Genomic DNA, 15,600 nt, shown 5'->3' with positions numbered 1-15,600 from the left:
GGAGGCAGGGAGGACGCTTACCTGCGCTCCCGTGTCGCAAAGAAAACGGCGCCCGGACGAGGTGTCCGTGATGAACAGGAGGCTGCCGGAATGGCCGACGCTCATGGCCGCAAGTGAGCGCCGGCCCGGTCGTTTCCCGACCCGTTAAAAGAACACGGTGGGCGGCACGTTTTAGCCTTGCGGCCGAACCTGGCAAGGTCGTAGCACCAGGTTTGCGGTGGTGGCCCCTGCAGCGGCCGAGCCGGCGGCGGTGGTGGTGGCGGTGGCGGTAGTGGGCGGGGCGTAGCAGCGGCCACGAGGGAAGCAGGGGGCGCTGTAGCCTCTGCGCCGGGATCCACTACGGCAGCACCGTACACCGATCGCGTGTCGCAGGCCGCAAAATACTTGTCGGCCTCTCCAGCCAGGGCGCGGGGTTCCGTTATTTTGGAACCGGCCAGCACGAGGCGCACCTGTACAGGTAGCTGGCGTAGGAAAAGTGCTCGGAATAAGAAATCCGGGCGCTGGTCTCCAAGCAGGGACAGCATGAAATCCATCCGGACGGATGGTCGTGTGTCGCCGAGGGCGGGAAGGTCCAGGAGGCGGTCGGCACGTTCGACCTCCGTGAGCCCGAACGTGGCGAGGAGGAGACGTTTGAGTGCCTCGTACTTGTGGTCGCCCGGCGGGCGCCGAAGGATGGACACGACGCGGGCGGCAGTGCCAGGCCCGAGGGCGGCGACCACGTGGTAGTACCTGGTCTCGTCCGCCCTGATGCCCCGGAGTTGGAATTGAGCTTCGGCCTGCACAAACCAAACGTCGGCTTGCGCTTCCCAAAACTCCGGGAGTTTGATTGCGACGGCGTTGGTAGCCATGGCGCGTTCGGGGGTCAGCAACGGCTGAACCAATCGGGGTCATCAGTGTGGTGCTGTGCACACACGACTCATTTGTCAGAGAGGTAGGCCACAACGCGTGGATACAAACAAGAGTCTTTATTACAAGCTCGCATATCAGCACTGGGCGGGCTCGAGCTTAGAGCCCGCATATATGTCCCGAGGCCACGCCTTGCCCCCGGGCGTGGCCGATCGGCCGAAAGGCGGGGCATGCATTTCAGTTCCCCACCTGGACGCTCGCGCCACCCACTGGTGCGCGGAATTATTGATCCTCGTGCCCGCCACAACACACGTCCATGCCCGTGGGATTCCCACGGGTGACCCCACTAGTATAACAGTATTAGATTTAAAAAAAAAAAGATCATATACGAGAGATTATTATTATATATTTCATTTTTATAAAGCAAAAAAATAAAAATTTGTTTATGTGCAAAAAAGCGTAGTTCACAATGCCTGCTTGGAAGACCGAAAGCGCCTCCCGTAATTGCTAAAATTTTTATCGCGAAACGAGATTTTAGCGGAGTCATGGACGTTAACCTGCTTAGGGCATGCACTCACTATTCGACACTCCTACATCTATGAAATGGTTAGCTCGACGAGGCCTACTCTCTAATTCACGTACATGCTGCAACGCAAGTATATGTACAAGTACCGGTATGTAGAAAGTGTATATGCATTTTAGAGTGTTTGGTGTGTGAATTAATAAATATAGTGTTATATCCGTGTTTAAAATAATTTACGAACCTATTGGCGTACGCGACGAATTTATGAACCTATTCCGGACAATTACCCTGTTTTGATATTTTCTGAAATGCGAGAAACATGCATCGCTCAGTGCTTCTGAGCGGTGTATTGGTGTGCTCGGCGCTTCGTTTACTTGTGTTTCTAACTTTTTCTCGAATATTGTGAGATATATTAAATAGTGTATGCAGGAAATTTAAACGAACTAGCCGAATGTGCTCATTAAAAAAAAAAATACAGGATGTAAAAAAATAAATAAAACTAATTTATTGTGTTTGTATTGTAATTTGTATTGGCGGCAGAGGGAGCGGAGCGCAGACGGCGAAGTTTGAGGTTTGTGTGGTAACTGGTGAGGGTTTTGTGGTCTGGAGGGTTGGGTGATGCACAGATAAAGATAAATATGCCATCTTTTGTTATTGAAGGTACAAAGATGCTCGAAATATATTTTAATTAATATTCGTACAAAATTATGCATATTATGGACGCAGTGTTGTAAGGAAGTGTAAAGTCGGGCCTTTACATTGGGCCTTTAAATAATGTGCTCTTTACTGCTGTGACATCTTCAATACTTTGTTATAACATTCGCATTGCATTATCAGCTTGCACGTAATCAAATGGAGCAGCAATTTTCAACCATTCATACATTCGTCATTCATTCAATCACTCATTCATTCGTATAATTCTCCCCCCCTGTAAATAACCCTTTTTTGAGCAGCTACGGGAAGAGACCCTGCACTGGTGAAAATCATGCCGCTTCATCGATCCAAATAACTTAATAAGAGGCCATCTATTTATTGCAGACGCCAAAAAATGTCAATTTTAGTCTCTTTCTTCAACCACCCACACTCGTGCTCCGTATAAGTTAATTTACCAGTCCGGTTTTAGAAGGGCAGATTCTTTGCAAAGGCGATGCAGGCCAATTTGGTGGTGCAGGGTGGTTTGGCGATGCAGGCCAATTTGGTGGTGCAGGGTGGTTTGGCGATGCAGGCCAATTTGGTGGTGCAGGGTGGTTTGGCGGTGCAGGGTGGTTTGGCGGTGCAGGGTGGTTTGGCGGGGCAGGCCGGTTTGGCGGTGCAGGCCGGTTTGGCGGTGCAGGCCGGTTTGGCGGTGCAGGCCGGTTTGGCGGTGCAGGGCGGTTTGGCGATGCAGGCCAATTTGGTGGTGCAGGGTGGTTTGGCGGTGCAGGGTGGTTTGGCGATGCAGGCCAATTTGGTGGTGCAGGGTGGTTTGGCGATGCAGGCCAATTTGGTGGTGCAGGGTGGTTTGGCGGTGCAGGCCGGTTTGGCGGTGCAGGCCGGTTTGGCGGTGCAGGCCGGTTTGGCGGTGCAGGCCGGTTTGGCGGTGCAGGCCGGTTTGGCGGTGCAGGCCGGTTTGGCGGTGCAGGCCGGTTTGGCGGTGCAGGGCGGTTTGGCTATTAGTATTATTGTTGATGTTGTTGTATAGCTCCGGACAGTTTCTTGAACAATTATGTGGCACGGAGACAGCAGATCAATCTCCCAAGAGTGGCCCTGGGAGTCTCCACATCGAGGATGGTGTTCCCCCACCTTCACGAATTCTGGGCCACAATAGATAGATAGATAGAGAAACAGAAGAGGGAAAGGGCCGGTCCATGGGGACAACCACCGCAAAGAGGCATCCCCAATAGTTGTGGGCAGTTTGGTTGTGTAGGGTGGTTTGGCAGTGTAGTAACTCGCTTACTCTTCCCACACCACACCATGGGATCTGTAATGCCCACTAACGACCAGAGTGAGCTGGCGACAGGTCCTTTTCTGGCTAAATGTCCTTCCCATGGACTGCTCACACATTTATTCCTTTCCGTGCATGACAAATACCAGGGTGACTGTTTATAGGTGGGTGGAGATTTGAACCCAGGGTAGACATTTGAACTCAGGCTGCGGCATACACCTCTAAGCTAAAAGGCCAGCCCTAATATACAATATTGTTATGAATTTTGGGGTTGGGGGGATATATAGATTCAGGTAGATCTGCATAGGTAGGTGCTCCGATGTCGTGAAGAAGAACCATTTCGTTGTACAGTAAGTCAGGGATCTGTTTTGGAGTTTTGTCAGATTAAGTGTATATCTGATCACACAAGGATGATCGTGTGATAGAGTAGGGATTATGCTAATTCCCCGGTATGTCAAACCTGTGATCATACCTGTGTCCCATATGGCAACGCACCGTAGACATTAGTTAGGCCCATTATCGCACACACTACTTAAATTCACCCTCCGCCACGATAATAATAAAACACCAGGAAGAACAGGCAGGAAGCGGCCACGCATTACGACAGCATGGCGATGGAACATCGATCAGGCAGGCTGAGGCCACGCCCACCTCGTGATGGATTGACACCAAGGGTTTGATGGGCAGATGACATCATTGGAAGGGAGGGCCAATCGGCATGCAGCTGAAGCCCAGGGACAATAAGGAGCCAGCTGATTGGCCATGGGGTGATCAATAAAAGTGGAGAGAAGCCGACATTTTCTCTCTCTTGTTCTGGATGCGATAGTAAATGGTCGGAGACCGACATTTGCTCCGCCTCTCGTTTTTGGATTCCTTCCTGCCCGGACCTCTCTTCCCTTCTTGCCTTCTCTTGCGTTGGATCTCTTTCCGTTGGAGCCTTGCTCGTTGGGCGGCGACGAACGGTGGAGCACCGACGATCGTCCTCCCTGGGTGTTCGCGTGCGGGACCTCGTGTGCGAGCGACGACCGTGCGGGCGAGGCCTGCTGCGGCGGCATGCGTGGGCTTGGTGGAGCGCGAGCGAGGGCGCATCGGAGCCTGATGGAGCCTGAACGGGCTAACGATTCCTGTCGGATGCTGCATGCAGACAGAGATAAGCCGCACCACAGCACACAACGGTTTATTTGATTCATTCTTCCCCTGTGCTTGTATTTGAAGTGAGGTCTGGGGACGTCCCGATTTAGGAACATTATTTATTTATCGTTGCGTTCTTTGTTCTCGGCAATAAAGCCGTGTTATTTTTGTACATAAATTCCGTTTTGTGTGGTTTATTAATTTGCAGGGTGAAGACCCCCGTGCGCCAGCCGTTCACGTGAGCCGGTATTTTTCATTCCGTCTCGCGTATCATCCGCCATCAATTGGATAACGCCTTCATTAAGCTCGATTGCCATCCATGGCGTACTCTAGGTGTTAACTGAGAGCCAGCCACAGGACAAAATTTGAAGCTGATCATTTATTTTATGAGTCGGTGCAAGAAAAACTAGAACGGCACTCGGTGGAGCGCATATCTCCACCAGGCTGAACAGTTTACATTTTGAATCCCACTGATAGGCCGGATCTGGATCCACACCTGAACCAAATAAATAACTTCTCTATTCTTTTGCAAAAAAGTTATTGGTGCTGAAGTTATAGTTTTTTTTCAGGGGAGACATTTTTTCCCACCCCTCCCCTTCCCCCCTTCCCTCCCAGGGGTGGGTCAAAAGGTGAAAATATCAAAAAATGCAATTACAGGCACATTTTGAAGCATTTTCTTTAATGAAACTGTATATGCTGTCAACATTGCGAGACGCATAAAACATGTCCGCTTTTTTGGATTTGATCCTCGGTACATGCCCCAGGGAGTGGGTTGTGGTTGCAATCAGCCAACATCACTGCTTTGCACAAAAAAGGTGCAAAAACAGATCCTAGCAACTACAGACCAATCAGCCTTCTCCCAATTATCAGCAGTCGTGGAATCCATCATTGCTTCGGATATGAAATCTTTCCTCTTCTCCAATGGCTTGATCTCTGATCATCAATTTGGTTTCAGACCAGGTCACTCTACTCTGGACATGCTGCTTCTGCTGTCTCAACAATGGATGGAAGTCCTCAATGCCAAACAGGAAATTAGAGCTGTCTCCCTCGACATATCAGCCTGGTGTTGGTGTTGGGCTAGCGGCTAGGGTGCCAGCTTAGGATCCGAGGATCCTGGGTACGAATCCTGGTCGATCGCTGAATTAACGCCAGGGGGGTTGACTCAGCCTGTCATCCTTCCGAGGTCGGCAAATTGAGTACCAGTTCACTGGTAATTACCTGTTTGTCGTAAAAAGGCGACAAAAAGGATTGGCGGCAGGAAGGGCATCCGGCCGTAAAACATTGCTTCAAAAAGGGGACCAAAAAACAACAACCACGGTCCCCGAAAAAGGCCAACCCCCGCTTGCGGGGAAAAATGGCCTCTAAAGGTGGTTTTTTCCCTCGACATATCATGTGCCTTCGATACGGTCTGGCACCCCGCTCTGCTCACCAAACTCTCCTCCTTTGGTATCCATGGAAATCTCCACGCATGGCTGGTGGACTTCCTCTCTAGTCGTCGTCAACGTGTGGCCCTGAATGGGTTTCTCTCATCTCCTCTTCCTGTTCTGGCTGGAGTTCCCGAAGGCAGTGTTCTGGGCCCTGTGCTTTTTCTGGTCTTCATCAATGATCTCTCTGACTCTTGAAAATTCTCTCTATCTCTTTGCTGATGACTCCACTCTCTGCCGCTCCATTCCTCATCCCTCAGATGGGCAGTCTGCAGCCTCCTCACTCTCTGCAGACCTGGACAACATCACAGACTGGTCAAACAAGTGGAACATGTCTTTCAATCCTAAGAAATCTCACACTCCTACTATGTCTCTCTGAAAAGACCGACTGGACAACCCTCCCATCCACTTTCTGAATAATCCTCTCCAAGAAGTTCTGTCACTCAAGCTTTTGGGTCTCACTATCTGCCATGATCTTTCCTGGGAAAACCACATTTCAAATCTGGCCTCCAAAGCCATATTTTTACCTCAAAATTTGATATTGGGTCATTCCTGGTGGAACATTTTGCCATCTTTCGCCTTTGCTTTAGGTGGGAAGCGTGGGGATTTGCGATGACGTGCCATCCACTCGCTCTAGTTATTATTTTATTTTGCTTGAGTTTTGAAGGTAAAGATGGTCCGGCCATTGATGTAACTGATCGTGTAGCGTGCCTGGGATGGTAGGCCTTTTAAAGAGCATTACATTTTTTTTAACTATAGCTTTATTTTTCTTATCACACATACCAGACGATGCTCTATCCCTTTATTGAAGTGCATAGAGATGGTTAAAATGTAGCTGCAGTGGCCCAATAGCAAGAAACTGCTGTGTTGTAATGCTTTGCTTTTTGGCAGGCCGTACACTATGTCGAGAAGGAATGGGCCACCTGGCCCAGCTCCCTTCAACGTCAAGTATGAACCTCTGGCCAACCACGATGGCTACATAGATCTGCAGGTGTGAGACAGAGTTCGTCTATTTAAGGATACCCGGTCACGTGATGCATCATACGTGTGGGGATAGATTACTGACTGACCCATCGATATGGCTAGTTGATGATCTCATGAAATACTCCACTCATATGTTTACTTGTATTTGTGACATCATCTGAGTTTTCAAGATGCAGAGTGATCATGGTATACATGGGGTATTGGGGAGCTGATGCTACACCTGTGATCTTCATTCTTGAAGTTGAAATCATTTCTGGAAGAGCTGTGATTTCCTTCTCTCTCCATTACACGCTATCCTCTCTCCCTGAACAGTTCAAGCGGCCTCCTCCACGTGTCCCTTACAAAGCCATCGCCATGGCTACCGTTCTCTTTCTGCTGGGCTCCCTCCTCATTGTTATCGGTGCTTGTTTGCTCACAGGCGTCATCGATTCCAAGGTACACATCCGAGTCGGTAATGACTACTGGCGGCCTTCTGCCAGGTTTAGATATCACTTAGAACCAGTTGGTGCAGTGCAAAAGTTCGTGCAGAACTCCATGTTAGCACAAGTATGCTGTCATTGTTCACAAGTGATCATTTTTTACCTGCGCTACCTTAGGTGGATGGAGGTTATGTTTTCACCTGTCTGTCTGTGATCAGGATATCTCAAAATGTTGTGGACGGATTCCGACGAAACTTGGTCAACAGATCGGGTGTGTGACGAGGAAGACCTGATTTGATTTTAGTGAAGGTTCGAATCCGGATCCAGATACGATAATTTTTTTTTATTGTAAAAGTCATTTTACCATTGATATGGGCCAAAAACGATGTATAGCATGATATTTCAAAAAGTTGTGGACGAGTTCAGACCAAACTATGTGGATGAGTTGCTTCGGTGACGAGAACAAGCTGATTTGAATCCAGATCCGGCCTATCAGTGGGATACAATTGTAAACTGTTCAGCCTGGGGGAGGTATGCACTCTACCGAGTAATTTGAAACTGTTTCAGAACTTGTCTTTGGGACTTGATGGTAACTTTCGTAACTGCTTTTTTCTCAAATACCATAACTTTTGTCTTTTTGCCACTTAATTCTATCCTTGGCTGGATCCGGACCTGAACCAAAATCGAATCGGCTTGTTCTTATCACCTACCCAACTCATTCACCAAGCTTTGTCAAAAGTTGTGCACAACCTTTTGAAATATCATGTTATATTTAATTTTTGGCCCCACCTCTCATTGGGGAAGAATCACTTTAAAATCGAACTAGAATGACACGATTATGCATCCGCCCACGTTATTACACAATTATACATATTTGTATCAAGTTTGATTTAAATCCATTCAGCTGGTGTTGTGTATTACATTTTTACCTGGCATGACCTCTGACCTCACCAATATCACAAAATCACTTCAATACTCACCTTTGATGCCAAAATCTAATCGGTTCATCCTTGCATCATAATATATACTTGTACCAAGTTTGGCCAAAATCCCATCACTGGTTCACAAGTTGGTGCGGCAACATAATGTTTACCTAACATGACCTTTGGCTTTTGACCCTGTGACTCCAAAATCAAATCAGTTTAATCTGTACCTCATTAATATACATACCTGCACCAAATTTGACTTGGATCCCTTCAGCCATTCTTAAGTTATCGCGGTGACCAAATAATTGTAACTTAACATGATCTCTGATCTTTGACCTTTTGACCCAAAAATCTAATCAGTTCATCTTTGCATCATTCTACATAATTGTACCAAATTTGGTCAGAATCTCATCACTGGTTCACAAGTTATCGCGGTAACAGGATTTATACCTAACATGACCTCTGACATTTGGCCTTTGACCTCGTGACCCCAAAATCTAATCAGTTCATCTTTACCTCATTATACACACCTACACCAAGTTTGACTAAGATCCCTTCAGCCATTCTCTAGTTATTGCGTTAACAAAAACCTATCACGGACGGACAACCTGAAAACATAATGCCTCCGGCGACTTCGTCTGCGGAGGCATAAAAATACGCGTGTCTGGATCCGTATCGGACGTTAACCAAAATCGAATCGATTAGTCCTCGTCACATAACCCACCTGTCCACCAAGTTCCGTTTGAATCCGTCCATAACTTGTTTTGAGATATCCTGCACACAGACAAACAAATGGGTGAAAACACAATGTCCATCCACCTTTGGTGGCAGACATAATTGAGATGATTCCTTCCATAAGACTGATGAAAGACTTCAGCCCTGTCAGACTCCTTTCTGCACGTCGAAACTTTTACCCTCGCCAACATTTGTTCTCACCTTTTGTCCTCCGCCTCTCTGACGAGGTCGGAGATGGGGGACATTAAAATGAGCTCCATCTGACCGATCATCTGTGCATGTACTTTTGTGTACACAGTATTGCAAAAACCATTGAACATTTGGCTTTAATATTGCATATCTCTCTTCCTTATGACATTATCTCAACCTGATTAGATCACTGCTGAATGCTGTTGCCATGGCAACCATCTCGGTAACTTGGCGTGTGTACGCGATATCTCAAAAACCGTTCAAGAGTTAGCTTTCATATTACACAGATCTATTCCTCATACGTATGCGTGTACATGTGATGGAAACTGTTCTGCAGTATTCGGACCGAACGTGGCCGGTGCTCACTTTGGGATTCCTCCTTTTCCTGCCCGGGTCATACCACGTCCGGCTGGCCTGGCTCGCTTGGTGTGGCAGGCCTGGCTATTCCTATGCGGACATTCCTGATTTTGATGATTGAAATCCTGGGAAATAATCGGAAGATAATGTGAGTTTCTGGCTGGAGTCGGAGGCTTGTAAAAAAACCAAAATGGATGTCATTTGACTTAAGATGGAATTATGAAGTACTATAAATGACATTGAAATGAATATAAGAATGATCGTTTTAAGGCCATTTTCCCCGCTAGAGCGGGGGTTAGCTTTGCGGGCCCCATGACAATCATGGTTCCCTGTTTGAGGCAGTTTTTTTTTATGGCCGGATGCCCTTCCTGACGCCAACCCTTAGTCGCCTCTTACGATACGGTGTACCCATTCTAAACGGGGTACACACCGGGATCATTCATCCCAGCAAGCTGGTACTCAATTGTTGTTGAAATATATTTGTTGACATTATTGAAATATATTTCAAATTGACCTGATTTGATCATTAATACTAATTACAGTATCATTAATGTTAATAAAGTTTAAAAAAGTTTTATTTATTACAACAGCAAAATGTGTTATTTAAAAAAAAATCTTTGCATGGTTGCTTAATAAAGGAGATGAATGATATCATTAAATATTATCTCGTGCAGTTATTGTATGAAACTTATTTCAGAAGTCTGTTATTTGCCCTCCGCATTCATCACATCATCGGGTCGGCTTGTTTTCGGTCCACCGGATGACACGTGCCCCCATCACATCACTTTGGGTTTTTTTTTTTTGGTTTTTTTTTGTATACTGAATCGAGGCTCGTGAAAGAGCTGACATTTACTTCACAAACAAATCAACCAGACAAACAGAATACATAAAAAGAGGGAGCGGAAGACAAGATGGGGAGAGAAGGGGAAGCACACAAACACTTGAGAGCACACAACATTTGAGAGCAGGGAGATGTGTGGGAGGGAGAGGGCTTGGGGGGAGGAGGCGTTGGAAGGGGGGGGGGGGGGAAGTATAAAACACAAGGACTGGGAGAAGTATAAAACACAAGGACTGGGAGAAGTATAAAACACAAGGACACCAAGGACTTCCAGGACAGAAGTTGGTATTTCAAAAAAGTGGAATTGGGGTGAAATTAGCGGGGGTAGAAAAGATCAAGGTTTTGGATGGGGGAAGATAAGAGATGGTGGTGAACAGCTGTTTTAAAGACCTGGAGGGTGGAGTGGGATTGAAGAGAGTGAGGGAGTTTGTTCCAGAGGCGGGAGAAAAGAGGAGTGAAGGTGAGCAGAGAGTCTTGATTTTGGCAGTTTAACCATAAGAGGGTTGCAGGCAGATCTTGTGCGACCTGTAGGAATATTTGCGGGACAGAGCCCAGAGAGAGCTGGGGGGGGGGGGGGCAAGGCCAGAGAGGAGTCGGTAGAAGATGGAAAGACCACCAACCTTCCTGCGGTGAGTGAGTGAAAGGCCCTTGGAGTTAGCTTCATCGCGGGAGATTCCAATGATTCTGAATGCTTTGGTTTCAACAGCGTGAAGACGAGCTAGGTGTGAGGCAGGAGCACCAGCCCAGAGGGGAGAGCAGTTAGGTAGGGTATTGAAAGTAGGGTATTGAAACCTTTGACGCCATGCTTGCCAAATTTATCGGGCAAAACATGAACCAAGTCATCCAAAAGCACCCCTCTCCTATCTTGCCTGAGTGTCTTTTGTGTCCAGAGCCGAGGCTCGTGGAAAGAGCTAGAACGGATTAGGACGGAACACAATAAAACGAACAGCAGAAAGGGAAGGGGGGGAATGCCAACAGCAGTGCAGAGGGACAAAATCTATGGAGACGGACAACAAGGGATGTGCGGGTAAGGGGAGGGTTGGGGGTGGTTTAACGGGTGTAGAAAAGATCGTGGTTTTGGATGGGGGGTGATCTGAGCTGTGGGTGAACAGCCTGTCTTGAAGACCTGGAGGGAAGAATGAGATTGAAGAGAGTGTGGAAGTTGATTCCACAGGTTGGGAAAAAAAGGAACAAATGAGTGGAGGTGAGGAGTGATATTAAGGGGGTTGATGGTGGACCGCACACACCCTATAGATTCCTGGGGTGGGGGACAAAGCTTGGAGATGGCAGAGGGTGCAGAACTGTCTGGTTTTACAGAGTGGACTTGTAGCAACTCACACACTTTCCTATCTATCCCTATTTCAACGATACAACCCATCACGGCATACGCAAGACAAGAACAGGGCAACTTGGCTCTAACGGGTCACTGTTAACAAAAAAACCGCTCTAATCTACACGAACACACGGACCACGCTAACTTAACATGTTGCCTAATTCGTACCCCCTCCAACATAACATATTTGAGTGTTTGAATGGTATTTCACTTTGGAACTGGTGAATGATGGGTATACCATTTAGTTTAAGAAGGCACTTGCAGAGATGCAGACATCGTCTATCTTTTGCTTGTGTTTCTTTACAGACTTTGTCATGGATTCATAGACTGTCCCTTTCAAAATGTTTGTGTAGCTGAATATACAAGCTGACCTGAAGTTGTTGCAAGCAGCTTGTGCACAATGCTTATTCTATAGCTCTGGTGGAACTCTCTTCCCCATCCTCCCACCACAAGAGACTTGTGATAGGGGAGCCAAACAATAACCCACTGATCCGCATAATTTTTGCTTGTGTCCCATTATTTATTACGTATTTATGCAGAGGGATGTACTGCCTTGCATGGAATATTAAAATGTATAAAATAAGGCATCATAGAAGGGGAAGGAGGCTGGGATGAGGTAGTAAACATCTTCCATGAGCTTTGACATCCATATTTAAAAGGGGAGTTGGGTGGAGGAGGATAAGGCCATGTCTGGAGAACACGGAGCAAGTTACATTTGGCCTATTTTCACTTAAGGTTATAATTAGATGGTACCTCGTGGTTTTTTGGTTTTTTTTACCTCCGCCACCGAAGGTGGATGGAGGTTATGTTTTCACCCGTCTGTCTGTTTGTCGGTCTGTCTGTGAACAAAATATCTCAAAATGTTGTGTACGGATTCAGCCGAAATTTGGCAGAGATGTAGCTTATGTGACGCGGACGAAATGATTCGATTTTGGTGAAGATTCGGTTCCGGCCAGTAGAATGTTTAAGTGATTCTTCACCATTGGGAGATAGGGCCAAAACGATATATAGGTCAGGATATCACAAAATGTTATGGAAGGATTTGGACAAAACTTGATGGACCGGTTGGGTGTGTGACAAGGACAAATTGATTTGATTTTGGTGAAGATTCAAATCTGGATCAGATCATTTTTTTCAGTGATTCTTCACAATTGAGAGATCAGGCTAAAAACGACATGTAGCATGATATCTCAAAAAGTTATAGAAGGATTTGGACAAAACGTGTTGGACCGGTTGGGTGTGTGACAAGGACAAATTGATTTGATTTTGGTGAAGATCTGAATATGGATTGATTCGAATGCGATAATTATTTAATTTTGAAAGTGATTCTTCACCATTGATAGATCCGGCGGAAAGCGATATATAACATGATATTTTAAAAAGTTATGGACGAGTTATGACTAAACTTGGTGGAGTTGGTTCGGTGACAAGAACAAGTCGATTAGACTTTGGTTCAGTTCCGAATCCAGATACGGCCTTATCAGTGGGATAGAAACCATAAACTGTTCAGCCTGACGAAGGTTTGCGTTCTGCTGATGAACTCTTGTATGAACTGATGAACTGATGAACAAGACAGCTCTTATCGTCTCTTGATGAGCCAATCTTTCGGTGATGCGGTTTCTAAAATATATCTCTGTAATCCTTGCCACATGCGATGGTAAATACATTTTAATAGGGTTTATGTATGTTAAATATCATCATCAATATGGGACTGTCAAATGATGTGATCCCCCCACAATGGATCTGCGTGCATACCCAGACCACCTTGGCAACAATGGCGATTGTGGCATAACATATCGTGCGTACGAGGTAACGATTGATTATTTACGCACGTACGTATCAAATGTATTGTGTGAATTCGTCTTCGAGATACTTCTTCAACGCCGTGATTTGCCATCGATTTTGTTAGCTCACCCTTGTATACACATCAAATGTATTGTGCTGTAATTATAGTGCAGGCCCCATAGGGCTGCAGATTATTGACAAAAAGTGCCTTAAAAATGACGGAACTGGCAACCAGCTTCCTACCAGCTACTTTTGGTATTTTTATAAAGTAGGGGCCTTGACAAGTTCACAAACCAAAAATACCCAGAATACCTCTGGGGGAACATGCTTAAATGACGTCATCAAAATGGCTGCCAAAATTGTAAAGTTTGGCATTGTGTTCAGGTGCTGACGTGGTACCTAACCGTTTATATAGTAGTTTTACTGTCAAGAGAAAAAAACATCGGCCTTTTCCTGGGATGAACACTGTTTCATTTGTGGCGAACCAGAGAATAAAAAGAAAGGAATAAAACTTATAGCAGCGAATATGAAGCCAGCAGAAGTTCGTGAGAATGTGCTTTCAACAATGGTTCTGATTACAAAAATGATTCCCAAATACTTCACCGTGCAGTTAGTATTATTCGCAGACATAAAAATTACAACCAACAACTGAATACCCTAATACCAAAGAAATTGATCTTAATGCATCAGCTGCATTTAATTTAAATATTATTCAAGTCAAAATTATTAAATTAATTTAAATGCATTTAAATGCATTGCATGCATGCATTTGCAATGCATGCATTTAAATTAATTTATTATTTAAATATTATTTTAAATATTATTAAATTTAATTAATAATGTTATTTTTAAATATTATTAAATATTAATATTATAAAATAGAATATTTAAATCAGATGCTGGTATCATTTTATTACAGATCAGGTATCATTTTATTACCTCAATGTAAAAATAAAATACAAAAAGTTAATAAAAATGGAGGCCATCTTGATGACGTCACTTGAACATGTTCCCTCAAGGGGATTCTGGGTATTTTTGATGTGTGAAGTAGTCAGGGCTCATACTTTATAAAAAATATCAATATTAGCTGGTAGGAAGCTAGTTGCCACTTCACCCTCATTTTCATGCTCAATCTGCAGCCCTACCATGGATGGAGTAGCGAATGCATCTTAGAACTGCTGAAACAAAAAAAAACCTTCACATGCCCTTAAGTGATCAGCTCTTGTTTTAAAAAAAACAAATCTTGACGTGATGCCCTCTCAATCAGAAGTACAATAGGCCTATAATTTCATTTTGAAAAGAAAGTTACCGCATACAATGATAACAAGAATATGGCTAATTTTCTAACCTCTGACCCTTGGAGGATTTGTGGGCTGCTCCAAATCAGCTTCTTCTTCTGCTCCTGGCAAGTCATGGAAATTCGACAACGATGCCTCCCTGTCACTGTAGCATGAGAGTGTTGGTACTTCCGCTTCCGTAGTCAGGACCAGGACTTCCGTAGTCCTGCTACTTCCGCCATTGGTATTTATTGATGTTTCCCATTAGCAACGGCAGGTTCTAAGTGCCCTGGTCAGCGGTAGCGAGTCGATGAAAGTGAACGTACAGCGCATGCACGAAAGGCGTCGTGGTGCGTCACCGAGACATTTTGGGACAGTCCCGTATTAGCCATGGCCCGAATGATATTGTTGCGGATCTCAGAGACGGCACTCCTTTAGCAAGGGGGGGGGGGGGTTAATCCCCTTGTCCTGTTAAGCTGGCCGTCTCTAGTCCTGGTACTTATAACGCTCCTTTGCGGGGTGAGATTGGTCAGGGTTATTGGTCAAGGTGTTCTCCCGAATAACTTTACCAATCCCTCCACAAAGCAGGGAGACAAGTACCGCTCGAACCACGGACAAGATGGTATTTGCCGAGCGGTTTAGCAATCCGCGATTCGAGCCATTAGCAATCGACTAACCCGATTCTGAGCGTTGGCCAAATCGTGCCACAGGTACCAATGGGGAAATCACTAAAGCGATTGGGGAAAGAAGAAACCCAAAAGGGTAAGGAAGAACACAGGTTTATTTCTATACTAAAAGAGGAAACGAAACGCGAATATACAAGTAGGAAAAAGCAGATACACAGGGCAACCTTAAAAACAGTCTTAATTATCAACGCCCAGGACAGAACACACAGACTTACACGAAAGG

General features: G+C 45.6%; 1 protein-coding gene across 4 annotated transcripts; it reads left to right on the top strand.

Annotated features, from left to right (window-relative positions):
- Positions 1–1,275: 1,275 nt before the first annotated feature.
- TMEM230 (transmembrane protein 230) lies at positions 1,276–10,117 on the top strand. Of its 4 annotated transcripts, none has more exons than XM_068098669.2 (5): positions 1,367–1,520; positions 6,740–6,839; positions 7,145–7,267; positions 7,470–7,522; positions 9,439–10,117. In XM_068098669.2, the coding sequence occupies exons 1-5, from the start codon at positions 1,489–1,491 to the stop codon at positions 9,608–9,610; spliced, it is 480 nt and encodes a 159-aa protein (XP_067954770.2). In that variant the 5' UTR covers positions 1,367–1,488; the 3' UTR covers positions 9,611–10,117. The 4 variants fall into 4 exon arrangements, with proteins under 4 accessions (XP_067954779.2, XP_067954770.2, XP_078626026.1 ...); XM_078769900.1 differs by lacking the exon at positions 1,367–1,520 and adding an exon at positions 1,876–1,940; XM_068098673.2 differs by lacking the exon at positions 1,367–1,520 and adding an exon at positions 1,879–1,956.
- The last annotated feature ends 5,483 nt before the right edge of the window (positions 10,118–15,600 follow it).

Source organism: Myxine glutinosa, chromosome 1, assembly GCF_964187855.1.
Source record: "Myxine glutinosa chromosome 1, kmMyxGlut1.1, whole genome shotgun sequence".
NCBI lineage: Eukaryota > Metazoa > Chordata > Myxini > Myxiniformes > Myxinidae > Myxine > Myxine glutinosa.
This window is presented reverse-complemented; position numbering and strand designations above follow the sequence as displayed.